Here is a 27,742-nt window from a genome sequence, read left to right on the forward strand (position 1 = left end):
TTTGCGTGTATCCCATGCACTGGTGTGCCTTAGCAGTAGTTGCAGAGAATACCTGCTCTATTTTTAGTTCGGCTCATTTGCTCCATCTTTTGTGGTTCCTCAGCAGTTTTCTGCTCTTTCAAACACAAATGGGAAACATTGGATGTTGTCTTTGTGATTAAAACCCATTTTCCATCTCTAACAAATGGACACACGGTTAAAATTGCAAGTTCACGATAAACAACTGAAATATAAATGAGTTTTACAAGATAAGCATGATAACAGGCTGCGGTGTGTAAAGGAGAGCTGTCTGTGACATAAAGCAGTAGTTTAATGAATAATTAATGCTGTGCCAATTAAATGAAAGATAAAAATGTAACATTGTGAGGAAGATTGATGATATGAAATTATTTATCAAACAAACAACTTGCTCTTTTGGTACATTCAGTTCTTTCAAGCCGCAGTCTCAGTGTTTAGAGATCCCCTTTGCTTACTTTGAAGGGCTCAAAGCTTTAAAATTAGTCTCTCATCTCCCTTCAGTATTAACTGGCATTACTGGTCTGCTGAAGATGCCCATCTGGCCTAGTTGGCATAACTATCTGCCCAGTCAGACCAGTAGTGTACTGGGCCAAATCAAGCGTTCTTGGAATCCACCACTCCAAATCTGCCAATGATCCACTGCCATGTTAATATGGGTCTCCTGGGAAACTAGGCATCAGACTGTGCCAACTGAGCATATTATTGAAGGCTATGCCAGGGTACTCACAGTCTCAGTCTCAGACGGCACACCCAAGGACCACCCGCTGTCTGTTCACTGACCGTTGAATGCATATTGCACACAAAACTGGCAATAGAAATCACCAGTTTCAATCTGATTGGAAGTCGTGTTTATGAGGTACATAACACAAAAAGATGAATTTTTACTCTATAATATATTTTGAATCATGTTTGTTTTTCGTACCCCATTGGCAAATTGTTTTTGCATAGATAGAAAAATAAATGAGTTAACTCTATGCTTAAAAAAACTTTGCACCATATAACTATTTTGTATTTTTTCTTTCTGGAAAATAAGATTTGGTGCTGATGATTTAAGTGCAATTAATTATATATAAAAAAATAATAAAATAACGTTAAAAAAAATGACACAATAAAACATTGCTTGAACTGTAGGCCAATTATAGGCTTATGGTCAGTAATATGGAAATACACAATATATTGTCTTATAAAGCCACTTTTTGTAACATCTTTTTAATGTTTTACTTGTCTGCCACAATAATGTAATGCATTTTAATTATCAGAATTATTGTATGTATAATATATATAATATATACATATAATTATTTAATCATTATTTATTAAATTATTTTTATTTTGAGGGCTTTTCTCAGCTAATTCTTTATATGTCATTAATTGCAATTAATTTGATTAATCAGCATATTAAGTTATTAATTCAATTAAAAAAATTATCAGTTGACAGCCCTAGTATTTACTAATCACAAAGTCTACACATCAGTTTCTTCAGTGTTTTCTGTACAGCCGGTCACGGACTGACAATGGAGTTTTATTCCACGGCGGTCTGAAATATTTTAATAAGTCTGGTCCTAAATGGCTTTCCATGTAAGTGGGCAGTTCTTGACCAGAATAAGCAGTAGTGGTGGGGATTTTGATTCATCTCAGTGGCTCAAGTCTCTTGAATCCGTCGTCAAAAAGATTAGTTCAGATTCATACAGGTGACCATTTCTTTAAATTACACCTCTGGGCCAGTAGGTGGCGATAAATGAGAGTCTTTTATGGGTTTTGGACGAGTCATTAAATTATACGAGTACTTTCAGTTTGTTACGAATGAAAACACCGACTGGTTTGGTGAATGGGCAAATTCGTTTAGTGAGTCAAACCAATGATATACTTCTTCACAAACCACACTTGAATGCTATTGGCTATAGTCAGGCAAGAAATGCCACCGAAGCAGCCTTGCACTTCAAACTACGAAAGGGAGAGACTTCAGTAAACAAGAAATATGAGTCAGTGTATGGAATGAGAACCATTTGTTCAAATACACTAATTCATAACACTAACAGAGCATCGCTAATAAGCAGCAAAGTGGACCAGACTACAGTCAAAAGCATCCATACCAGTCTGAGACTGCTAGGACAGTTTTGTCATTCAAGTCCCAAGATCTCTGAGGTGCCGCTAAGAGTTCGGCCTCAGGCGATGTCTCTTTCAAGGGCAAGAAACTAGGCAGCCGCTTACAGTGCATTTTTCAGTCTAAAATGAGTTGCAGTGACGTTGCATTCCAGCCGCTGTTTTTAAGTGGTGTCCCATTTCTTAACATCCACCGGAAGGTTGCAAAGAAAAGCACTTGCTGACAAAGCACAACTTTGAAGTTGTTTTTCTAAGGCTTGTTTTAAAAGTATTGTGTAGTGCTGTTTTTCTACATTAGTGGATGTTCTCGTAGGGTTTTAGCTAATACAGCAAAATAATCAAAATTACTATTGGAAAAACCAAAAGTTAAGCATGGCACTATGTGAGACCTACAGTAATTGGTGCTTAAACATTCATTGTGTGTTGACTTTTAGGTCCGAACCATACTCGCACATATGCGATAGCAAACAGTTCCAGTTACACAAGCACGGTATCATGTGTCGCAGCGATTTAGAAGCATGTCAAACCGCAGTTCATAACACAAAGGGGTTCTATACCGTATAGCAAAGCCATCTACGGTCAGTTTTCTCTTTTAGAGTCAACTACTAGGTGAGGGAAATGTGCTTAAGTGTCCTAAAAATGTCACAATGCCCAAAATCTTAATGGTCCTAAATGTAGGCTTAATTTACTTTATACAAACTATGATTTCATATGGTTTGTATTGATTTGGAGTTAAATATGACCACAATTCTTTCATGAGAATGACCCAAATGTGCAAATTCAAATTGGTTGTTGTAGCCAGAAGTCTTCCTTCTAGGTACACGATGTGCATCTTAGCTTAGCGTTTTCCACCTTACACGATCAGCTGTGTTTGCTGGATTCCTTTACAGGGGTTAGTTGCTAAATGACTCTGGGAACATTAATTTTGTGAGAGGATTATGACTCATATGAAGCTGAATTTGGTGTTGTTTATTAATGATGTAGCATAAGATGAAGCACAAACTAATTAGCCGCTAATAAAAGCTTGATATGCTAATGAAAACTGAGCTTAGTGTTATGGTTTACCCTTGTGTGTGTGTGTGTGTGTGTTTCAGAAGGGATAGAAGATTATTTATCCATGCTAATCATAAATTAAAATGATTTGCTAGCTTGCATGTGCTGCCAAAATATTAGATATCATCATATTTTTCTCATTTGACACATGGCCGCAATTAATTGTCATGATTCAATGATTCAAAATGATTCATTTCCTTTTTCAATTTACTACAGTCGCACCAATTTTGCCCATAATATTTGAAAAGCTGCAGCTATGACCCAAATAACGCACTATACACGTTTGCACTCAGCCATGTACTGTAGTGTATGAATTTTAAAAGTGTAGTATCGTCCCAAGTGGAACAGTGAATGTGAAACGCATGCAGTGTGTTGCTGCTAGCTTTAGCGCATTAGCCATCCTCAGTTGAACACTTGGATCTCAAACAACATACATATTCACACAGTGTGGGGTGATGGTAAAGCATTCAGCTTACATTTTTAAGGTGCGGTCTTCACTGAAGTTTCAATAGTTGCTACATTCTCCATTATTTACAATTGTTTTCTCAGAGCAGCAACGCAGCCAGGTAACTCCGCCCCTTACGCTAAGTAAGGCACTAGGTGCACTCCGTTTTGACGGGTGAAGAAGTGCATCATCCGGGCACCCGTGATACACTTCTTTTTGTTGCATTTTAAGTGTTAACATACTATTCGCACTACTTACAAAATGGCGTAGAGTCGTGTAGAAGTGTGCGGTTTGGTACGCACCTTGCGTCTTATTCACAGCCCGCAATCTAGTTTAAACGGGGGCAATCAGAGCTGAAATTACGCTGTGTCTTAAGTATTTAAATTAAATCATTGTCATTCCTTCCTGTGCAAACACACCTCCTTTCTAAGGAAATAAGGCTTATTATAGATTGCGCTTCATTAGTAACAAATGTCTTCCGCAATTTACATCACGTTATCACCGCCAGATGAAAGTATGCAGTTAAATGAGATGTTAGTGTACATTTTCTATCGATAATATCAGCAGTAATTCATCAAATAATTATCAAATTATGCAGAAGAGCATTATAACCTGGCATATATCTAGATGTGTCAAGCGCACTTTCACCCGAAGAGATGATTCAGGTGTCTGGATCACAGTGATGCTCAACAATCCCACCAGAGTGTGTCAGATGGCGGCGGTCTGCTGCATCCTCTGTTACATAGCGCTCGGAATCGGCCTGCAAGATTGGAATTGCGCTTGCAAATTGCATTCAGCAGCGATTTTGTGGCTGCATTTGCTGTTGTCTGATCTGCACAATTCCTTGAGTGAATCGGGTGCCAAACCAGCGCACACAGCACGTGCAAATAAACGGCGCATTTACTGTGCACAATTCATTCATTCTTTTATTTATTTATTTTTTTCTCCCCATCTCCCCAATGTGGAATGCCCAATTCCCAATGCACTCTAAGTCCTCGTGGTGGCGTAGTGACTCGCCTCAATCCGGGTGGCGGAGGACGAATCTCAGTTGCCTCCGCGTCTGAGACCGTCAATCCGCGCATCTTATCACGTGGCTTGTTGAGCGCGTTACCGCGGAGACGTAGCGCGTGTGGAGGCTTCACGCTATTCTCCACTGCATCCATGAACAACTCACCACGCGCCCCACCGAGAGCGAGAACCACATTATAGTGACCACGAGGAGGTTACCCCATGTGACTCTACCCTTCCTTAGTAACCGGGCCAATTTGGTTGCTTAGTAGACCTGGCTGGAGTCACTCAGCACGCCCTGGATTCGAACTCGCGACTCCAGGGATGGTAGTCAGCGTCAATGCTTGCTGAGCTACCCAGGCCCCTCAAAATTCATTCTTAATGAAGTCTCCCCTTAGTGTTCAGGTTTGTTAAAATAAACAATAAGACTGATACTTGCCTTAGCCAACAACACAGATAAAAAGCAAATGTTTCTGAACAGCGAGTATACTTACTGTACTTATGTGCACTTATTTTCCTGTGACAGGAACTGATCACCGCCTGGTACATCGGCTTCCTGTGTCTGATTCTGGCATCGTTCCTGGTGTATCTCGCTGAGAAAGAAGACAACGAGATGTTTGAAACCTACGCCGATGCTCTCTGGTGGGGTCTGGTAAGCCCTACGCACTTTCTCACCATTATAAATGCACTTGAACGCCATTTACTTTGTCCACAAAACTCTTATAATGTAGTGTGGGATCGATACTATTCCATAAGCAGTTCTACCAGAGTAAATTACATTGTTTTTCATTCCCAGGTAACTCACAGCCCATTCTAACAACACTGTATAAGTTGGAAACACCATTTGTTTGGTGTAATTTTATTTGGTCATTGGGTGAATTTCAAGAAGCCTGTCAAGAACATGTTTAGGTCATATCTGACCTCCAAAGTCTAACTTTTTAGCATTACATTATGCTAAAAGAAAATAAAGATTTATTTTAATTCTGACATATTTTCAGAAAGATTAAGCTTGTGTCCCCACATTACTCATTACTATGAGGTGATGAAAAGTGTTTATGCATTATGTAGTATTTGTTGTACTGCCTTTAATTTAAGCTATTTTTATCTTTGCATTAAGAAATTACTGAATTACAGTAATGAAAATCTAATGGAAATCGAGAATAATGAGACTTACAAATAAATAAATAAGTAAATAAACTTAAAAGTGAAACATCTGGACACATTACAATGAAGATAATTAGAAGGAAAATGTGCTTAAAGGGACAGTTCACCCAAAAATGAAAATTCTCTCATCATTTACTCACCCTCGTCCCATCCTATATGTGTATGACTTTCTTTCTTCACCAGAGCACAAATAAAGATTTTTAGAAGAGTATTTCAGCTCTGTAGGTCCATACAATGCAAGTGAATGGTGACCAGAACTTTGAAGCTCCAAAAAGCACATAAATGTAGCATAAAAGTAACCCACACGACTCCAGTGGTTTAATCCATGTCTTCTGAAGCAATATGATCAGTTCTTTTTTACTATAAATCTCCACTTTCACTCTCACTTCCACTTTCACTTGTTTACAGTATGATTAATTGATTGATTGATCGATACTTTATTGTCTGATTTCTCAGAAATTTGACTTGCGCCAGATGTACATGCTTCACACCATCGTATAAACACAATATAACACAGACACTCATCATAACAGGACAGTTTTCCCAATTTACCGACATAACATGGAGTTAAATCACCTGATTTGTGAGGTGAAATATGACCTGGATATGTTCTTCGTAAGATTCTCCAATTACTGTTCTAGCTAAAAAAAAACAAAGTGCATTACACTCGGTGTATTCCAGCACGATCAGCCAATAAGAGTGATTGAATTACAGTACAGGAACAGAAATGATTTCATGTGTAACTGAAACCTGACAACGTGTTTCCTTCATCGTCTCACAGATCACCCTGACAACCATCGGCTACGGTGATAAATATCCAATAACCTGGAATGGGCGTCTCCTCGCAGCGACCTTCACCCTGATCGGTGTGTCGTTCTTCGCGCTTCCTGCGGTAAGTCTCGGGGGATTCTGGAAGAATGAACAAATCAAGTCAAACAGGCTGTTAATAGTGTCCGCAGCACATGCAGGATAATGGATTACATCAGTCCGGTTAAATATCGAATATACAAATGCAGTTAGCTTCTTATTGTGTTTTCTTATTATTATAAAAATAAACAATATAGAGACTTTTGAGTTTGTTTTGGGTTGTAGTTATGCAGTATTGTAAATACATAGATGAAAAATTATTGATCCTTTCGGGTTTCATTTGAATCACAATTTCATGGTCAGTACTGTACGTTTTGATACAGGGACCTTAATCAAGGCAAATACAATATTTACTGTGATGAAAATGGTATGAAGCTCTTTGTCCATCAGAATTTCTTGCAGAAAGATGTATTTTAATGCGTTGTAGGCTGAACGGTCGACAGCATATTTGCACATTTTTCATTTTCATTTTTCAGTTAAATATGCCATTTACCTCACTATAAACGATGAGTGAAATCTAAGTGTGCTTTGCTCTACAGATCGATTTTATGTAAAACTAGGTCCCATTATCATTTGCAAATGTCTTTTCACCCTCCGTAGGGAATTCTGGGTTCTGGTTTTGCCTTGAAAGTTCAGGAACAGCATCGACAGAAGCATTTCGAGAAACGCAGAAATCCAGCCGCTGGCCTCATTCAGGTACGATACGTTTCCTGCTGATTTGTGCCAGTTACATTCAGTGACGCCAAGTTCCAAATTAGCTCAAATGAGGAAGAAACTGGGTGTCCTGAGAGCATTTAACACACCTCACAAACAAAACTATCAGTGCATGTATTATTAATGTATGTAGGGCTGCAACGAATCAATGAAAACTGATAATCAAAAATTTTAGACAATGTGGAATGCCCAATTCCCAATGCACTCTAAGTCCTCGTGGTGGTGTAGTGACTCGCCTCAATCCAGGTGGAGGAGGACGAATCTCAGTTGACTCCGCATCTGAGACCGTCAATCTACGCATCTTATCACGTGCCAGGTTGAGTGCGTTACCACGGAGACTGCATGCTATTCTCTACGGCATCCACACACAACTCACCACGCACCCCACCGAGAACGAGAACCACACATTATAGCGACCATGAGGAGGTTACCCCATGTGACCCCATACCTCCCTAGCAACTGGGCCAATTTGGTTGATTAGGAGACCTGGCTGGAGTCACTCAGCATGCCCTGGATTCGAACTCGTGACTCCAGGGGTGGTAGTCGGCGTCAATACTCTCTGAGCTACACAGGCCCCCTGCGCTTGAACTTTTAACCAATAGTAACTGTTATAACAAGTCCCCCCCAATAATTGATATCCTTCTTGCTGTTCTACTGCAGTCCATTATGCATCTCCGTCTAGTTGTCATTAAGTTGTTCAGGAATAACACAAAGGTTTAAAAATTAATTTTTTGCGTGCTCAGTAGTCTAAAAATCTGCAAAATCTGACCCTTGTTTTATGATTAAAATATTGTACCTACCGAAAGTAAACTATTCACCACTACTGCTGAAAGCAACAAATAGCAAAATACTTTATACCATCTTTTACCTTAGGCAGTTGTCTAAAAAAAAAACTTTCTAATGACACCTAGATTGAGCTTCTAGTCCACTCAGAGGCCGAGATATTCAATGAAACGATAACGGTGGTGCATAAACTGAAAATTAGACTGAATGTCTATGGACGAGCTCATCTGTGAGGGTATAGCGCCACCTACATTTCAGATCTGCATATTGTGATGGAATGTGATAGAGACTAAATTATTTTTTGTGTGTTTGCTGCCATCTAGTGGAATGAAAGCAGACTTTTCAAAGTTAGATAGACTGAACAGAACTAGAATTACATGTTTACAAAGCTGAGACAAAAAAAAAAAAAAAAAAAAAGGTTAAAAAAAACTTTCTTTTTTTATTTATTTATTATTTAAGAATAATTGGAGTCTTTTTTTTATTTGGGGGGTTTTCTGAAAAAAATAAACCAATATTTTGCAATTAGTCCACAGTGTATGTGAATGGAGCGCTTGTAAATTTAAGTGTTAAAAATTGCAGGCAGCAGCACAAAAAATGTATCAGAGTTTTTAACGAGTTAAAAAAAGTACCTGCACTAATATTCCTTGTAGTTTCCATTTAAATAAATGTCCCAGGTTCAATACAAATTAAGCTCAATCAACATCATTTGTGGGATAATATTGATTAACACACAATAAAATTATTTCAACTCAATGTAAAAAAAAATCGCCGTAACAGTAAGACGTTTACAATGGAAGTGAATGGGGCCAGTCCATAAACACTAAAATACACACACATTTCAAAAGTATAGCTATAAGATGTAAATACTAATTTTAATTAACATGTTAACATGATTTTAGTGTGAAAAAATCGCTAATAAACCTTAGTGTAAAGTTATATGCAATTTTTTACAACTTTGTTGCCATGACGACACAATGCCGGTAAACCATATAAGCGCTTTTATCATAGTAAAATCATGTTAACACACATATTGTTTAAGTCTTGTGTCTATACTTTTGAAACAGTGAGTATTTTAATGTTTACAGATTTGCTCCATTACATTGTAAGTGCCGCACTGTAAGCCAGTTTTCTAAGTAATCGATGGATGAGTTGCATATGTTTTTTGTTGTGGTAAACATAAAGCTGCAAATGCCGAGTATTGCTTTAATATTAGCTCATTAAATATGCATAAATATAAAAGGAAATTGCTAAATGTTTTGGGTAGAGTACAGCATGCCACACAGCAGAACATGTCAACTTCCCAAAATGATTTCATATCAACAACCTTGTTATTTGTTAGTCAGTTCTGTGCTCTTATCTAGTAACGTTAATATTTTAAACCTTTTTCGCACACAATGTGTCCCGTGCATTTGCATGTTTTTGTTTTTCTCAGTTTGCACATTGTTTGAAGTAGTGCATTGAAAAAGACAGAATAGCATGCTTTCCATAAGGTGCTGGAAGTTCTTTATTCGATTAATCGATTATTCTAATAAATAATCAACAGATACATTAATTATGAACATAGTAGTTAGTTGCAGCACTAAATCCATGTTTTAATATGTCTGTATGTCATGTGATCTCTCAGGCTGCCTGGAGGTTTTATGCCACAAACCTGAATCGCACAGATTTATATTCGACGTGGGACTATTACGAGAGAACTGCCTCAGTACCCATGTACAGGTATATACAATTAAACTGTTTCACAGTTCCATTCCCCGTGTCTTTCTTAGTCATTCACTCTCTCAAGTATCAGGTGAAATGTATGGGAGTGTGTGGCCACCAAAGCTACAGATATCTGTTTTAGAGTCACATGTTTATAACACGCTTTGTGCAACAGTACATGTCACTGTTATTGATGGAAGAGGACCATCGATTGGACTGGTTTCTTCTCTCTCTGTAACCTTTCTGCCTTTTATGGCAGAGTGGTGGTGGCGTAGTGGACTAAAGCACTGAACTGGTAAGCAAAAGGTTGTTGGTTGAATCCCCACAGACACCACCATTGTGTCCTTGAGCAAGGCACTTAACTCCAGGTTGCTCCAGGGGGATTGTCCCTGTAGGGCACTGTAAGTCGCTTTGGATAAAAGCATCTGCCAAATGCATAAATGTAAATGTTTTATCTGACTGAAGTTTGACCCTCATGTCTTTTCAACCTGGTCTCATAGAATCGCGTTACTATAAGTACATTTTTGCAAAATAATTTTTACGTGGCTCTTTGTGCGTATTGTGAACGCTAGAGGCAATGCAGCAACAATGACTTTTATTCACTTTCATGGCAGATTATCAGTTCATAATCACTTACTTTTTACCCTGTTCCCCACACAATGCTATCTAATGACATCTGAACACTTTTACTATCTCGCATTACTCATTTTAAAGTTTGCATTAGATAATCAACTACATATACAGGCTTGTTCGAGTGTGATCAAATTGTGCGGTAGCTCAACTGAGAAAGTGTTGCACTTGTGATGTAAAGGAGCGGGATACGAGTCCTGAAGAGCACGTGAGTCGACTCATGTGAGCCCAAAGTGTCATAGAAGCAACACAAAATGACACAATTGTGTTTTTCATTTCACATTTGCTTTTTCTGACACTATCGGTTAGGTTTAGGTTTAAGTTTTAGGGATGGGTGGATTTGTTGATTTAAAACTCGATAGAGCATTAACCTTAAAAACCTCAGCTGTTTGAGAGAACATTTAAATTGCTTTTAGTGCCACACAATGGACATTTCACCTCAGGAATTGCAGCTAGACGTGTAATGAACCATGTAATGATATCTGGCAAAAATGCCGCCACAGTCACATAACTTTCATGGCTGTGTATTTGTCATGTTTTATGCTCGTTAAAATGCATTTTGTGTGACCTGATCAAAAGTGTTCAACATTAAATACAGTTTAGGGGGTCTGGGTATCTCAGCGAGTAAAGACGCTGATTACCACCCCTGGAGTCGTGAGTTCGAATCCAGGGCGTGCTGAGTGACACCAGCCAGGTCTCCTAAGCAACCAAATTGGCCCGGTTGCTAGGGAGGGTAGAGTCACATGGGGTAACGTCCTCGTGGTCACTATAATGTGGTTATCCCTCTCGGTGGGGCGCGTGGTGAGTTATGCGTGAATGCCTTGGAGAATAGCGTGAGGCCTCCATACGCGCTAGGTCTCCGTGGTAACGCGCTCAACAAGCCACGTGATGAGATGCGCAGACTGACGTCTCAGACGCGGAGGCAACTGAGATTCATCCTCCTCCACCCGGATTGAGATGAGTCACTACGCCACCACGAGGACTTAGAGCGCATTGGGAATTGGGCGTTCCAAATTGGGGAGAAATAAAACAGGTGTAAACTGGGTCCAAAACATTTTGTGATTGGATGCAGAGGTGGTCAGATATGCACGTGACCACATCACATTTGTAGTGTAAACTCAAATCCGTCCTGATCCCTCCCGGGTAACAGTGAAGAACTGCCTGCTCGCCTGTCAAGCAACCAATGTGCTGAAATAACGTAGCTTGAAAAGAAAATAAATGCACAAGCCTTCACAGAAATTCTTCACCGACATAAGTGATTTATGTAGTCATGAAATCAGATCCCAAATTGTCACATGAGATGCATTTGAGACGCATGTTACTACTTATTGTAGATATTCCCTACTGGAGATTATAACAGTTATAACAGTTAAATCCCACAAACACTTGCTAACTATTTGGGCTATTACAAAATTAGAATAGAACATATAGAATATACATTGTTGAGATTTGAGTGTGCGCTCTCTCTTTCTCTCACTATCGTAGTTTTAATCTAAGTTCACAGTCAGCGGTAGATTTATTAATAGCACCTTGTCGATTCTTCTCTCCAAGATGCTTCCACATTTACATAATCATTACGCAGCATTTCCTCCTCAAACGCCACCTGTGTGCCAACACTTCCTGTGTGTTTTACAGACTCATCCCTCCACTGAACCAGCTCGATCTACTGAGAAACCTGAAGAGCAAATCTGGCCTCTCCTTCAGGTAAAAGATTAGAAATGGCTCATTCTGTGCTCAGTTTTGCTTTCAGGTAAATTTATAAATGTGAATAATTTGTTGTGCTTCTTAGAATGAGAATATAATGCACTTTTCAGTTATCAGATGTTTACAATATAAAATCATGGCAACAGGGTTGACATTTCAAGATCCTGACAAACCTAAGAAAATATAAGAAAACATGACTTTAACTTGTACTTGAGTTCATGTCTTAAAGTAGGTTAAGACATCATTTTTTTTATTATTATTATGTATTTACTTTTTATGAAAAACTTCATTGCTTTACAAATGGTTAAAGGGGTTTACTCATAATGGAGAGATTCAATTTCATTTTTTTAATGTCATCTATGATCTAAAATATGTATAGAGACAATAAAGATAAAATGCAAGCTTTTCTATCTATATAATCACCACAACTTGCATATCTTCTAATATACCAAGAAGTAGAATTTCTGTTGATGTGTTTCGACAGATGCCTTTATTAACATAGTAAAAGTTGCTATAAGCTATTCATTGTTAGTCATTTCATTTCTTATGTATTTGCATATAAAGGACACAAATGCATCGGTTCTGTAAAATGACGCAAATACAACTTAATGTCAATCAAGTGTTTGAGCATATTTAGTTGTTTGTTTGTTATCATCTATTATAGTACGTGTTATCTGTATTATAGTAAGTGTTTAGTTTGATGAAGGATTTCATTTATATTTATGCACATTATTTTTTTTTTCCAACGCAGGAAGGAAAACCAGCCCGAACCGTCTCCAAGGTTAGTGCCAAAATTTAAGCCTCAATGTGCTCACTACAAACAAATGGTCAAATGTAACTCTTGTTTCTGCATGCATCATATCAGTACTTTGTTTATCTTTGTCTGCTTTTCACAGACGATGCGTGCAAATATTACACCCGTCCAATTCCAGGCCAGTAACATGTGTTCACTTCAATGCACACGTTAGTTATGTGCGTGTCTATGTGTGCATTGGTTTGAGTTTGTTTGTGTTCAAACAGATGTGCATCATTTAATGTGGGCATAAGCACATCAATACTTCCGCCCACATTTTCAGCTAAACACTAAAACTCTAAAACATGTTTTGAAGAACGCTTATAATAACTTTCATTAATAAGTCACAAACAAACACGAGAAACTATGGCACAATGTTTAACAGACCAGAGGTTCGAGTTCTTTAAAATATGAGTATTTGTAATATATAAATATTGAAAGTAATTATGCAGTAAATAGAATTAAAAATGCATGGAGAAATTTCATGTAACTCACTAGCACTTTTCATTAATTTCTTACATATTTTCAATATGTCAAAAAAAGAATTGACAACGGGCAAACACAACGTTCAATTATTGCACTTATACCACATGTTTTATATGCATTTCTCTAGAATGCTTGATTGTGATTGGTCAATGGCAGCATTCTGTGATCAAATAGTTTTGCATAATGATAATGTTAAACTGTATAATTGACTCTTCGCTAAGCTCCGCCCCCCTTGGTTACGGTTGCTCGCTCTGACAAGCTCTGCAGAACTCCTCATTGGAATGAATGGGAGAATGCTGTGAACGACGCAGTTTTTGGCAAACTATTCTCATAAACGGAATGGATAATATTTTTACGTGGGCTGATATGAAGTGTGGCATTGTAATGCATATTTATCTGAAGTTTTTTGTGAAAGAAATTAAGTTACACAGCAGTTTGATTAAAATCTGTGTAGACTGTGAATTAGAATCAAGGCAAACGATTATTAGTCACATGAAAAGAGGAAAAACTTCATTTAATAGTGATTACACCTCTAATAACATCAGTGAACAGAGCTTTTTATAACGTCTCATAACACACTCATTATGATGCTGTGAACTGTTTATCTACTCTTGCTTTTACTATGACTTTAAATGAATTAACGTTCAGTTAGTAGCTTTAATTTACCTTGGAGCAAATGTACACTGACTGGCCAAAAAAAAGTCACATACTCTAATATTCGTTGGACCGCCTTTAGCTTTGATTACCTTATGCAACATCACAACATTTATTTCTGTCCAGAGTTGCATTTATTGTTGTATTGATGACGGGAGAGTCGAAACACTGTTTTTGGCCAGGCAGTGTAGGTGTCGTTGCAGATGTTATATGTTCATTTGGGAATGAGGGCTGGCACAGTTTAATCCATATCACGCTCTTCTCCAGATTTATTGAAGGATTATTTAATAAAAAAGAAAGAAAAACACTGCATCTGTCCGCTCTGGGTAACTAGTGTCTCTATTATAAATGACCCGGCAACAACGTGTTTGACGTTTTTTTTATTACTTTGATAAAATCCTTCTTAAAAGGACTCAAACACACATTACTTCCATAGGCTGTCATTAGAAAATACCAAACGTGTGTCAGAGTACTGGCGGCAGGGCAACAGTTGCTAAGACAGGATTGGTCAGAAGCACTTGTAGGGCGGGGCTTAGCGAAGGGTCAACTGGAACACCCTTCACGAAGTTCTACATGTTCCTCAACACTTGTGCGTATGTTTAGCCATGTAATACGCAGGATAATGTACAGTCAGCTGGTCGTTATTGCAAAATAACCTCAAGATGTCAGCCAATCAGAATCAAGAATTCATCCATGCTGTGGGCTACAATGTATAGTATATTTTCAAGAGTTTTAGAAATTCAACAAGTTGATCTGTTTCTGTAAAAGCTCATAAAATGTGCAATTACTGTGCAACAGCACATTTAATGCCAACATTGTGAATACTGATAAAGTAACATTGTATCACAGGTAAACCACACTGCAAACCGTCAGTCGCTAACGTTTGAACCCTTGTGCTCTTCTCAGTCAGAAGGTGAGCTTGAAAGACCGTGTGTTTTCCAGTCCAAAAAACTCTGCGACTAAAGGGAAGAGTTCCCCTCAGGGCCAGCAGCCGCTTCGACGCTCGCCCAGCGCAAACAGCATCGAGGACAGTCCCTCCAAAGTCCCCAAGAGCCTCAGCTTCGGTGACCGCAGTCGCGCTCGACAGGCCTTCCGCTTTAAAGGGGCTGCGTCACGCCAGAACTCGGAAGGTGAGGGATGCTGACCCATTTCTGTGTACGTGTACGCTTTGGTTGTGGTTTTGTCATTGTAGGTTTAATCAGTGTATATGTAGGGAACATTTGGTCATTTCAGATGCATTTGATCCATTATAACAGTTACTAATGGTTAAAAGTTCAAGCGCAGGGGGCCTGGGTATCTCAGCGAGTATTGACGCTGACTATCACCCCTGGAGTTGCGAGTTCGAATCCAGGGCGTGCTGAGTGACTCCAGCCAGGTCTCCTAAGCAACCAAATTGGCTCGGTTGCTAGGGAGGGTAGAGTCACATGGGGTAACCTCCTCGTGGTCGTGATTAGTGGTTCTCGCTCTCAATGGGGCGTGTGGTGAGTTGTGCGTGGATCGTGGAGAGTAGCATGAGCCTCCACATGCTGTGAGTCTCCGAGGTGTCATGCAGAGCGAGTCATGTGATAAGATGCACGGACTGACGGTCTTAGAAGCGGAGGCAACTGAGACTTGTCCTCCGCCACCCGGATTGAGGTGAGTAACCGTGCCACCATGAGGACCTACTAAGTAGTGGGAATTGGGCATTCTAAATTGGGAGAAAAGGGGATAAAAATGTTTTTTTTTTTTTTAAGTTCAAGCGCAACAAGCAGAAATCCTTAAACAATCAACCCCTTGTTGCAGGTTCATTACAAGTTGAACTATTATTTCAAGTTTAAAACATTATTTTGACTTCAGTTTTTTAAATGCCAGTTACAGTAATGCACTTTCAATGCAAGTCTATGAAGCGACATAATAAACACTAAAATGCACACTGTTTCAAGCAATTATACATGATAAACATGAGTGATAAAACCACTTTTATCTGCAAAGTTATATCCAGTATTTCAGCTCCTGTTATGACCTTGCAAAGCTAGAAATATGAACATATTTGCATGATACATGAGAAAGGCTTTTTAACAGAGAAAAATGTAAACAAAGGGATTACTAAAAAAGTTGATCCGCTTAGAAAAGTAGTCTCACCACAATAATGATGATTTAAACAACTTTACAGCTCAAATAATATAATTATTTTTAAGGATGAATTTATGTGAGTGCTTGAACAAAAATATGAGCTGCACATTCTGCCTTTAATTGAAGTGCAAGCCCTGTCGTACATACGTACATACATTGTAAGAACAGTATGCAACCGTTTGCTTTTTGTAAAAGAAAAAAAACTATTGAAATTATTATTATTATTATTATCAAATGCTGTTGAGTTGAACTTTGGGAGCATTCTTTAAACCCCAGGTTAATAGGTTTGCTGGATGTCATGTAGATTAAACATTGAGGAGTGGTTGAGGAATTAAAAAACATAATTTTAAACTGATTATGCATGTGGTCGTACATCTAAGAGCGAGACGGTAGAAAAATAGAAAATACACTCTAGATAGATTTGATCAGTTCTACACATCAGGATTCTTATTCTGTCTTTTTTTGTGTGTGTGTCATTGCATGCAATTTCTTAAGAGTGTTGTCATAATCAAGGTATTTTTTTAAGCTGTCTGTATTATTTGTCAATATAAAGTTTATCATAGCCTAATGAGTCATGTTGCTTCTTCTGCACGTGTTTTTGTGGCCTATGTATGTGTGGTGAAAGAGTAGGATTAGTTGCTGATTATTAGCTCATTATTCTTTGAGCTTTAACTTTTTAATAATTTATTTAAATAAGTAGCTAGTCACTTTTATGATTGGTATGATTATATGATTTCATGGCATACATTATGACATTAATATAAATTATTTTACATACCAATCATAATATTTGGCCTGATTCATTATAGTGTGTGTGTGTGTGTGTGTGTGTGTGTGTGTGTGTGTGTGAGTATTGCGATTTTATTTATGATAAAGCTGTAAGTTTGTGCTTTGGTTACACTTTCCACAAAGTGCAAATTCAATGATTATTACACTTCCACACTGCAAAAATTATTTTCTTGTTCATTTAGTGAAAGAGGATACATTTACTTGAGAAGCAAAATTGAGAGAATATATCTTGACAACTTTATTCTCCGTACCTCTTTAGAAAATAGTATTTTCTCCTGTTTTAAGAGTAAACCCCTCAATGTTTTGTTAGATTTATTTAATGAACTTAATGATGTTTTGAATATTTTACCATATGAACCTGTGTAATCCACATGTCTGTTTATGATTTTCAACCCTTGTTTTCTTAAATGAATGTGGATCCTGATGCTGTCTTTCCATTTCTTTGTTGGATGCTGATGCTAAAGTTCTCATTGAGATGCAAGAGGAAGATTTGAGACACAGGAACTCTCCAGGTCAGGCAATCCAGATGGGTGCGCTCCCATAAAACATGTACCTCAAATGAAACTGTGCAGCTTAACTCACAGCTTAACTACCAGTCTTGGTTTGGGTTGTCTTTAATTTCATTTCATAATTTCATTTATTTTTATTTTATTTTATTATTTTATTTTATTTTATTTTATTTTATTTTATTTTATTTTATTTTTAATTTAATTTAATTTAATTTAATTTAATTTAATTTAATTTAATTTTAATTTTATATAATTTTATTTTATTTTATTATTTAATTAAATTTCATTTTATTTTATTTGTAACACTTTACAATAAGGTTCCATTCGTTAACATTAGTTAACGCATTAGGTATCATGAACAAACAATTAACAATGTGTTTTTACATCATTTATTAATGATTGTTAATGTTAGTTAATAAAAAAAGTTAAAAAATGTTTTGCAGACTACCGCCCCTGGAGTCACGAGTTCAAATCCAGTGTGTGCTGAGTGACTCCAGCCAGGTCTCCTAAGCAACCAAATTGGCCCGGTTGCTAGGGAGGGTAGAGTCACATGGGGTAACCTCCTCGTGGTCGCTATAATGTGGTTCTCGCTCTCAGTGGGGCGCGTGGTAAGTTGTGCGTGGATGCCGCGGCGAATAGCGTGAAGCATCCACACGCGCAAGGTCTCCGCGGTGACGCTCAACAAGCCACGTGATAAGATGCGTGGATTGACGGTCGCAGACGCTGAGGCAGCTGAGATTCGTCCTCCGTCACCCGGATTGAGGCGAGTCACTACGCCACCACGAGGACTTAGAGCGCATTGGGAATTGGGCATTACAAATTGGGGAGAAAAAAAAATAAAAAAATGTTCATTGTTAGTTCATGTTCATGTTGTATTAACTAATGTTAACATGTACAACTTTTGATTTTAAACATGCATTACTATATGTTGTAACTAATATTAACAAAGATATAATAAATGCTTAAGTGTTGTTCATTGTTACTTCATGTTAACTAATGTTGTTAACTCATGTTAACAGATGGAACCTTATTGTAAAGTGTTACTATTTGTTTTAATTTATTAATTTATTTTTTTTTTTGTTTATTTGAGCTTTGTAGAATTATTATAACAGTTACAAAAATGTAGACGTAAGCTGTAATATGAAACATCTCTCTTTAATTTCCAGTGACAGATAATTGCGTTTCATTAATTTAATTTGTTACACTTTACATTAAGTTTGTATTTGTTAGCATTACTAAATGCATGAGTTATTATGAACTAATGATGAACAATATTTTTAACAGCATTTATTAATCCTGGTTAATGTTAATTAATAAAAATACTATTGCTCATTCTTTTTTCATGTTCGTTTATATTGCATTAACTAATGTTTTTTTTTACTTGTTTTGTTTTGTTTTGCATTTGCACATGATAAAAGTAATAATAATCAAGATCAACAAGTCCTGGAAACGTATGTTCATTGTTAGTTCATGTAAATTAACTATTGTATACAAATACAACCTTATTCTAAAGAGTTACCGTTACATTGTTTCTGATTCTGTAATAATTGTTCTAAACACTGAGTCTTTTAATAAGTAAAGCTTGTAACGTGAAGTGAGCTGTATGTTGTATATTAATTGCAGTTGAGTTTCATTCAAAATGAGGATTAGAGGTTTGAACTCTCAGTTTGATACAGCATGCTAAATGCATTTCCCCATTTAAAGCCACAGTACATAAGATGTTCATAAAGGACTGAATTACTCAGGACAGCTGGGGTGAATTTAGAGCTCTGTGATTGTGAATTTAGTGCAGCTGCTGGAATCCAATTCTGGTTTTATTTTTTCTTTATTATCATTTTTCTATCTTGAAACTATCTGTTATTCAGACACTATAAAGCACAGAGATACCAAACATGGCAATAATCACAGATCTCATTCTGATTATGACAGCTGTCAGAGGATACAGGGACCACTTTAGATTAGGTGGCCTTAATTACTATGTACTTAACCATTTGATACAATGTACTTATTATGTACATGTTGTTGCATTGTAATTAAATTTAAAGTACTTGCATTTAATTGCGTTTGTAGTTCCAAATTTAACTTTACCCCTAACCCTACCCTTACTCCTAAACCTAACTCGGACAAATCAAATCACTTTTATTGACACACAACCATATGCACAAGTGCAACAGTGGGTGAAAGTCTTGGGTGCAGTTCCGAGTAACATAGCAGTCATGAGAGTGATGAGACATAGAGCAACTTACAATAAACATCAGATTTACACAACACAATTTACAAAATTAATATACACATAATTCCACGAAACACGATAATAATATACAATGTACAGTATACAATACACACATTGTATAATATTATTGTGTTGTGTAAATCTGATGTTTATTGTTACTCTAACCCATAACCATAACCTGACACTTACTCCTAAACCTAACTCTAACCCCTAATCCTAAATCAAACCCTAACCTTACTCCTAAACCTAACTCTAACCCCCTAATCCTAACCCTAACCCTTACTCCTAAACCTAACTCTAACCCCTAATCCTAAATCAAACCCTACCCTTACTCCTAAACCTAACTCTAACACCTAACCCTACCCTCACTCTTAAACCTAACTCTAAAGCCTAATACTAACACAAACCCTACTCTTACTCCTAAACCTAACTTTAACGCCTGATCCTAACCCTACCCATACTCATAAACTTAACTCTAATGCCTAATACGAACACAAACCCTACCCTTACTCCTAAACATAACTCTAAAGCCTAATACTAACACAAACCCTAATCTTACTCCTAAACCTAACTCTAACCCCTAATCCTAACCTTAACCCTACCCTACCTTACTCATAAACATAACTCTAACCCCTAACCCTACCCTTACTCCTAAACCAAACTCTAATCCTACCCCTACCCTTACTCATAAACATAACTCTAACCACTAATACCAACACAAACCCTAATCTTACTCCTAAACCGAACGCTAATCCTAACCATACCCTTACTCCTAAACATAACTCTAACCACTAATACTAACACAAACCCTAATCTTACTCCTAAACCTAACTCTAACCCCTAATCCTAACCTTAACCCTACCCTATCTTACTCATAAACATAACTCTAACCCCTAACCCTACCCTTACTCCTAAACCGAACTCTAATCCTACCCCTACCCTTACTCATAAACCTAACTCTAACCCCTAATCCTAACCTTAACCCTACCCTACCTTACTCCTAACTCTAACCCTACCCTTACTACTAAACCTAACTCTAATCCTAACCATACCCTTACTCATAAACATAACTCTAACCACTAATACTAACACAAACCCTAATCTTACTCCTAAACCTAACTCTAACCCCTAATCCTAACCTTAACCCTACCCTACCTTACTCCTAACTCTAATCCTACCCTTACTCCTCCACCTAACTCTAACCCCTAACCCTACCCTTACTCCAAAACCGAACTCTAATCCTAACCCTACCCTTACTCATAAACCTAACTCTAACCCCTAATCCTAACCTTAACCCTACCCTACCTTACTCATAAACATAACTCTAACCCCTAACCCTACCCTTACTACTAAACTGAACTCTAATCCTAACCCTACCCTTACTCATAAACCTAACTCTAGCCCCTAATCCTAACCCTAACCTTTACTCTTAAACCTAACTCTAACACTAATACTAACACAAACCCTACTCTTACTCCTAAACCTAACTCTAACCCCTAATAATAACACAAACCATACTCTTACTCCTAAACCTACCTCTAACACCTAATTCTAACCTTAACCCTACCCTACCTTACTCCTAAACCTGACTCTAATCCTAACCCTACCCTTACTCATAAACCTAACTCTAACCCCTAATCCTAACCTTAACCCTACCCTACCTTACTCATAAACATAACTCTAACCCCTAACCCTACCCTTACTACTAAACCGAACTCTAATCCTAACCCTACCCTTACTCATAAACCTAACTCTAGCCCCTAATCCTAACCCTAACCTTTACTCTTAAACCTAACTCTAACACTAATACTAACACAAACCCTACTCTTACTCCTAAACCTAACTCTAACCCCTAATAATAACACAAACCATACTCTTACTCCTAAACCTACCTCTAACACCTAATTCTAACCTTAACCCTACCCTACCTTACTCCTAAACCTGACTCTAATCCTAACCCTACCCTTACTCATAAACCTAACTCTAACCCCTAATTCAAACCCTAACCCTACCCTTACTATTAAACCTAACTCTAACACCTAATCCTAAACTTAACCCTACCCTTACTCCTAAACCTAACTCTAACCCCTAATCCAAACCCTAACCCTACCCTTACTCCTAAACCTAAATCTAACCCCTAATCCTAACCTTAACCCTACCCTTACTCCTAAACCTAACTCTAACCCCAATTCTAACCTTAACCCTACCCTACCTTACTCCTAAACCTAACTCTAATCCTAACCCTACCCTTACTCATAAACCTAACTCTAACCCCTAATTCAAACCCTAACCCTACCCTTACTATTAAACCTAACTCTAACACCTAATCCTAACCTTAACCCTACCCTTACTCCTAAACCTAACTCTAACCCCTAATCCAAACCCTAACCCTACCCTTACTCCTAAACCTAACTCTAACCCCTAATCCTAACCTTAACCCTACCCTTACTCCTAAACCTAACTCTAACACCTAATCCTAACCTTAACCCTACCTTTACTCCTAAACCTAACTCTAACCCCTAATCCTAACCTTAACCCTACCCTTACTTCTAAACCTAACTCTAACCCCTAATCTTAACCCTAACCCTACCCTTACTCCTAAACTTAAATCTAACCCCTAATCCTAACCCTACCCTTACTCATAAACCTAACTCTAGCCCCTAATCCTAACCCTACCCTTACTCCTAAACCTACCCATACCTCACCTTAACAGCAGCAGAAAATGTGGGAACTTTGCAGAACAACATGTAGTTACACAGTAAATACATAGTGTTGTATGTATTTAATATTAGTACATAGTAGTTAATGCCACCTAATATAAAGTGTCAGTCTGTAAAATCTTACATGCTTAGTGCTTTAAATGCTTAATTGTCCAGTGTGCTTTCCATTTGAGTTTGAAAGATTTCATATGTATTTATGTTGTTTTGTTTGCATGTTCAAATTTGCATACCTTTGGAAACATTTAGAATGATGTACTGTTTATATTTATATATATTTTTTAAAAAGTCTAAATATATTTATTCAAAAAAGGTTCTATATAAAATAATTTTAGTGTAAAAGCTGCTGCTAATGATCAGTCTAATTCTATTACCAGTACTAAAGTTCCACAACTTGTGAAATATATTCAGTGTCGTTAAATACTGTATATATTTTGAGATTGCTACAAAAACACTTTTCAAAAAGGTTATATATTAGTTAACGCATTAGTTAGCATAGATAACAACTAAGAACAAAATACCCATACAGCAGTTGTTATCTTGGTTAATGTTACTTCATTTCTACACATAAACAGATAAAAAAAATATAAGTTAAAAGTTCATTAAAAGTTGTATGCATTAACACTAGTTAATGTATTATGAACTAACAATGAAAAAAAGAGTACATTTCCAAAATAATATTAACCAATATTAATACAAAGTTGTTGTTCATCATTAGTTAATGACTTACTTAATTAATTAATGTTAACACCATCAATTGTTTTTTTATTTATTAATGTATATTGATGAAATGCGTCAATCTTAAACATGGGCAACAATATTTTTGGAGCGCATATAGAACCTTAATGTTAGGTGTTAGCAGAAATAGTTCACATGAAGTGAATTTACATTAAAGTCCTTGTAAAATATACTGTATATAAACATTGCAAAGACACATTTCACATTGCACTTACAGTTGTGCTCAAAAGTTTGCATACCCTTGGAGAGTTGGTAATATATGTACCATTTTTAAAGAAAACATGAGTGAGCAGGCAAAACACATTTCTTTTATTTCTTATGGGATTCATATTCAACTGTAGGTTATAACAGAATGGCATAATCATAAAACAAAACATGGCAACAAAGCAAAAAATGAAATGACCCCTGTTCAAAAGTCTGCATACCCTTAGTTCTTAATACTGTGTATTACCCCCTTTAGCATCAATGACAGTGTGCAGTCTTTTGTAATAGTTGTCTATGAGGCCCCAAATTCTTGCAGGTGGTATAGCTGCCCATTCGTCTTGGCAAAATGCCTCCAGGTCATGCAATGTCTTTGGTCATCTTGCATGAACCGCACGTTTGAGATCTCCCCAGAGTGGCTCGATGATATTAAGGTCAGGAGACTGTGATGGCCACTCCAGGACCTTCACCTTTTTCTGCTGTAACCACTGGAGGGTCAACTTGGCCTTGTGCTTAGGGTCATTGTCATGCTGGAAAGTCCAAGAGCGTCCCATGCGCAGCTTTCGTGCAGAAGAATGCAAATTGTCTGCCAGTATTTTCTGATAACATGCTGCATTCATCTTGCCATCAATTTTCACAAGATTCCCTGTGCCTTTAGAGCTCACACACCCCCAAAACATCAGTGAGCCGCCGCCATGCTTCACAGTGGGGATGGTATTCTTATCACTACAGGCCTTGTTGACCCCTCTCCAAACATAGCGCTTATGGTTGTGACCATAAAGCTCTATTTTGGTCTCGTCACTCCAAATTACAGTGCTCCAGAAGCTGTGAGGCGTGTCAAGGTGTTGTCGGGCATATTGTAACCAGGCTTTTTTGTGGCTTTGGCGCAGTAAAGGCTTCTTTCTGGCAACTCAACCATGCAGCTCATTTTTTTTGTTCAAGTATCGTCGTATTGTGCTCCTTGAAACAACCACACCGTCTTTTTCCAGAGCAGCCTGTATTTCTTCTGAGGTTACCTGTGGGTTTTTCTTTGTATCCCGAACAATTCTTCTGGCAGTTGTGGCTGAAATCTTTCTTGGTCTATCTGACCTTGGCTTGGTATCAAGAGATCCCTGAATTTTCCACTTCTTAATAAGTGATTGAACAGTACTGACTGGCATTTTCAAGGCTTTGGATATCTTTTTATATCCTTTTCCATCTTTATAAAGTTCCATTACCTTGTTATGCAGGTCTTTTGACAGTTCTTTTCTGCTCCCCATGGCTCAGTATCTAGCCTGCTCAGTGCATCCACGTGAGAGCTAACAAACTCATTGACTATTTATACACAGACACTAATTGCAATTTAAAAAGTCACAGGTGTGGGAAATTAACCTTTAATTGCCATTTAAACCTGTGTGTGTCACCTTGTGTGTCTGTAACAAGGCCAAACATTCAAGGGTGTGTAAACTTTTGATCAGGGCCATTTGGGTGATTTCTGTTATCATTATAATTTAAAAAGGAGCCAAACAACTATGTGATAATAAATGGCTTCATATGAACACTATCCACTACTATTTTCAAAATCAATGCCAAAATTTAAGTTAGTAACATTAATGTTTGAACGATGATTTTTTTTCTTGTTATTTATTTTTTTCTGATTTTAACTTTTACCCATTGTAATTCAGCATACTGTTTTACTGTTTAGTAATTATACTGACATGAAATACTGTAGTTCTCTGTCATTTATGAATGGCTATATATTTTTTTCGAAGCCATAATTCTTCATTTTTTTTGTTTCTTTTTGGAAAAAGAAACAATATTTAGAGTAGTGTTCATGCTTGATAAATGTGTTACAGAAGTAACAGATAACCTTCTGATATCTCATTAGTGTTCAGAATTCAAAATGCGCCTTTACTTGAATGTAACCGTTGTGTTTAAAATCTGAGTTTAACATATCACATTACATGAAAGGTTATAATTTCTCTGAAGGGGAATAAATATTTGAAGCTTTGGATTAATGCACTGAAAGAATCATTAGATTATAGAATTTAAAGGGGTTTTCAGCATTTGTTTACAGAACACAGTCTGGTTTAGTAGTGTATTTGATCAAGTTACCCCTTCACAATCTTTTTCTAGTCCATCTTTGTAATTGTCTTTGCAAAAGAGTTTGTTAAACTGTAAAGTCACAAGACTAGTGCAACTTTTCAACGTAACGTCTACAGCCACAGTTCAGCTTCAGAGAACTCATTGGATAATCATTTGAGAAAATTCCAATTATTATTAGTCACATTCAGTTTGTTCCTTGAAGCTTCTAGATTTTAAGCAGGTCTGTTTTGTTGTTGTTTTCTGGTCAGTCGTTTGTAATTATCCTTTATCAACATTTGCGTGTTCTTGTTCTAGAATCATGACTCACATTACGCCCACAGCAGATCCCATCATCCTATGATCTCAAAACAATACCTGCGAACTGAATTCAATGTGGCTGCAGACCTGCAAGTGAGAAAATCTGGTTAGACTTTGATGAGAAAAAATGATCTAAATGCAATCTGAAGACATCGTGATCGCATCGCAGACCTGTAGAAACCTCATTAGACTCGTTTCAGGTGTCATAATTCACTCGAGGCTTTGGAGCGCTACAGTTGTTGAAGGCTCTGTGGTTTATTTGGCATAATAAACACAGGTAGATTTATTTTTACACACCTGCCCTATGCCAGATGGTCTGCTAAGAAATGAGAACACTGCTGACTCTGTGGCCCAAATGACTGAAGCAATCAGTATTTACATGGATATAATAAGAAATGGGGCTGCGTTAGTTTTATGGGTTAGACTCTTATGTGTTCTCAACTGGTGGGTTTTTGAAGAGTACTGTAAGAGTTTTTTTTTTTGTGTGTGTGTGTGTGTGTGTATATATATATATATATATATATATATATATATATATATTGAAAACTATATATACTGTATGTACTTAAAATATTTTTGAGAAGCAAAATGACAAAAGATATTATCTTGTTTTCAGACAGATCTAACACAGTTTAGTGGGGTTTATGCTAAAAACAAGAAAACATTTTTTATAATGGGGTGTGAAAAATAAATCATTTTCTTACTGAGGATTTGTCTTATTTTCCAGTAAAAATATCTAAACATCCATAAAACAAGGAAAAAATATTACTTTCGAAGAAAAAATGGCATGAGATATTAAATCTTGTTTTCAGAAAAAAAAAAAAAAAAAGAACTTTGACAATGGGGAAAAATTATTATTATTTTTTTTTTTACTTTTCAATTAAGTTTTCTTTTTTTCTAACCCCATTGGCATTTATTTTTTACTTTTTCTGAAAACAAGACAAAAATATCTTATTTTGTTTTGCTTCTCAAATAAATGAAACTTTTTTTTAAGACTTTTTAGATTTTTTTTACAGGAAAACTGTAAAACTTTATAGGGAGGTGCCATCCCCCCACAAGATGCCACCTTGGGCAACTACCCATGTCGCCCATGCCTAAACCCGCCACCGCCGGCATGGGAGGTGGGTGCGCTAACAAGGGGGCTAATGGCTACAGCCTCTAGCATCAGTCGCTAGTGCACCTCTTGAAGTCAGGAGAGAGAGGTTCATACATACTGCACAGCTATCTATCAGCTGGCCCCCATTACACTCACCCCTCTAAACTCACTCCCATCTGGGTCATGGCACCAATGTGATGCTGCTGTTCTGTCCAATCCGTAAGGGACTCAAACCAGCATCTCCGGCATGGGAGGCGGTGCGCTAACAAGGAGGCTAAAGGCTACAGCCTATAGCATCAGTCGCTAGTGCACCTCTTAAGGTCAGGGGAGTGAGGTTTATACACATTGCACAGCTATCTATCAGCTAGCCACTGTTACACTCTCCCCCCTAAACCTCACTCCCATCTGGGTCAGGGTACCATTGTGACGCTCCTGTTCTACCCGCTCCGTATGGGACTCGAACCGGCATCTCTGGCATGGGAGGCAGGTGCGCTAACAAGGAGGCTAATGGCTACAGCCTCTAGCATCAGTCGCTAGTGCACCTCTTGAGGTCAGGAGAGTGAGGTTTATACATATTGCACAGCTATCTATCAGCTGGCCCCCGTTACACTCACCCCTCTAAACTCACTCCCATCTGGGTCACGGCACCAATGTGATGCTCCTGTTCTGTCCACTCCATACGGGACTCGAACCAGCATCTCCGGCATGGGAGGCGGGTGCGCTAACAAGGAGGCTAAAGGCTACAGCCTCTAGCATCAGTCGCTAGTGCACCTCTTGAGGTCAGGAGAGTTAGGTTTATACACATTGCACAACTATCTCTCAGCTGGCCCCCATTACACTCA

The 27,742-nt window shown here is 37.6% G+C and overlaps 1 protein-coding gene across 1 annotated transcript in view; it reads left to right on the forward strand.

Moving 5' to 3' along the window:
• LOC127448820 (potassium voltage-gated channel subfamily KQT member 2) overlaps nt 1-27,742 on the forward strand; it is a 66,697-nt gene that overhangs the window by 29,011 nt on the left and 9,944 nt on the right. Inside the window, 8 exon segments of the mRNA XM_051711642.1 lie at nt 5,154-5,279; nt 6,573-6,683; nt 7,259-7,354; nt 9,780-9,874; nt 12,122-12,190; nt 12,942-12,971; nt 15,030-15,253; nt 17,489-17,536. Of these exon segments, the coding sequence (XP_051567602.1) occupies nt 5,154-5,279; nt 6,573-6,683; nt 7,259-7,354; nt 9,780-9,874; nt 12,122-12,190; nt 12,942-12,971; nt 15,030-15,253; nt 17,489-17,536 (799 nt within the window).

The sequence above is a fragment of the Myxocyprinus asiaticus genome, chromosome 12, assembly GCF_019703515.2.
Source record: "Myxocyprinus asiaticus isolate MX2 ecotype Aquarium Trade chromosome 12, UBuf_Myxa_2, whole genome shotgun sequence".
In the NCBI taxonomy this organism is placed as follows: Eukaryota; Metazoa; Chordata; class Actinopteri; order Cypriniformes; family Catostomidae; genus Myxocyprinus; species Myxocyprinus asiaticus.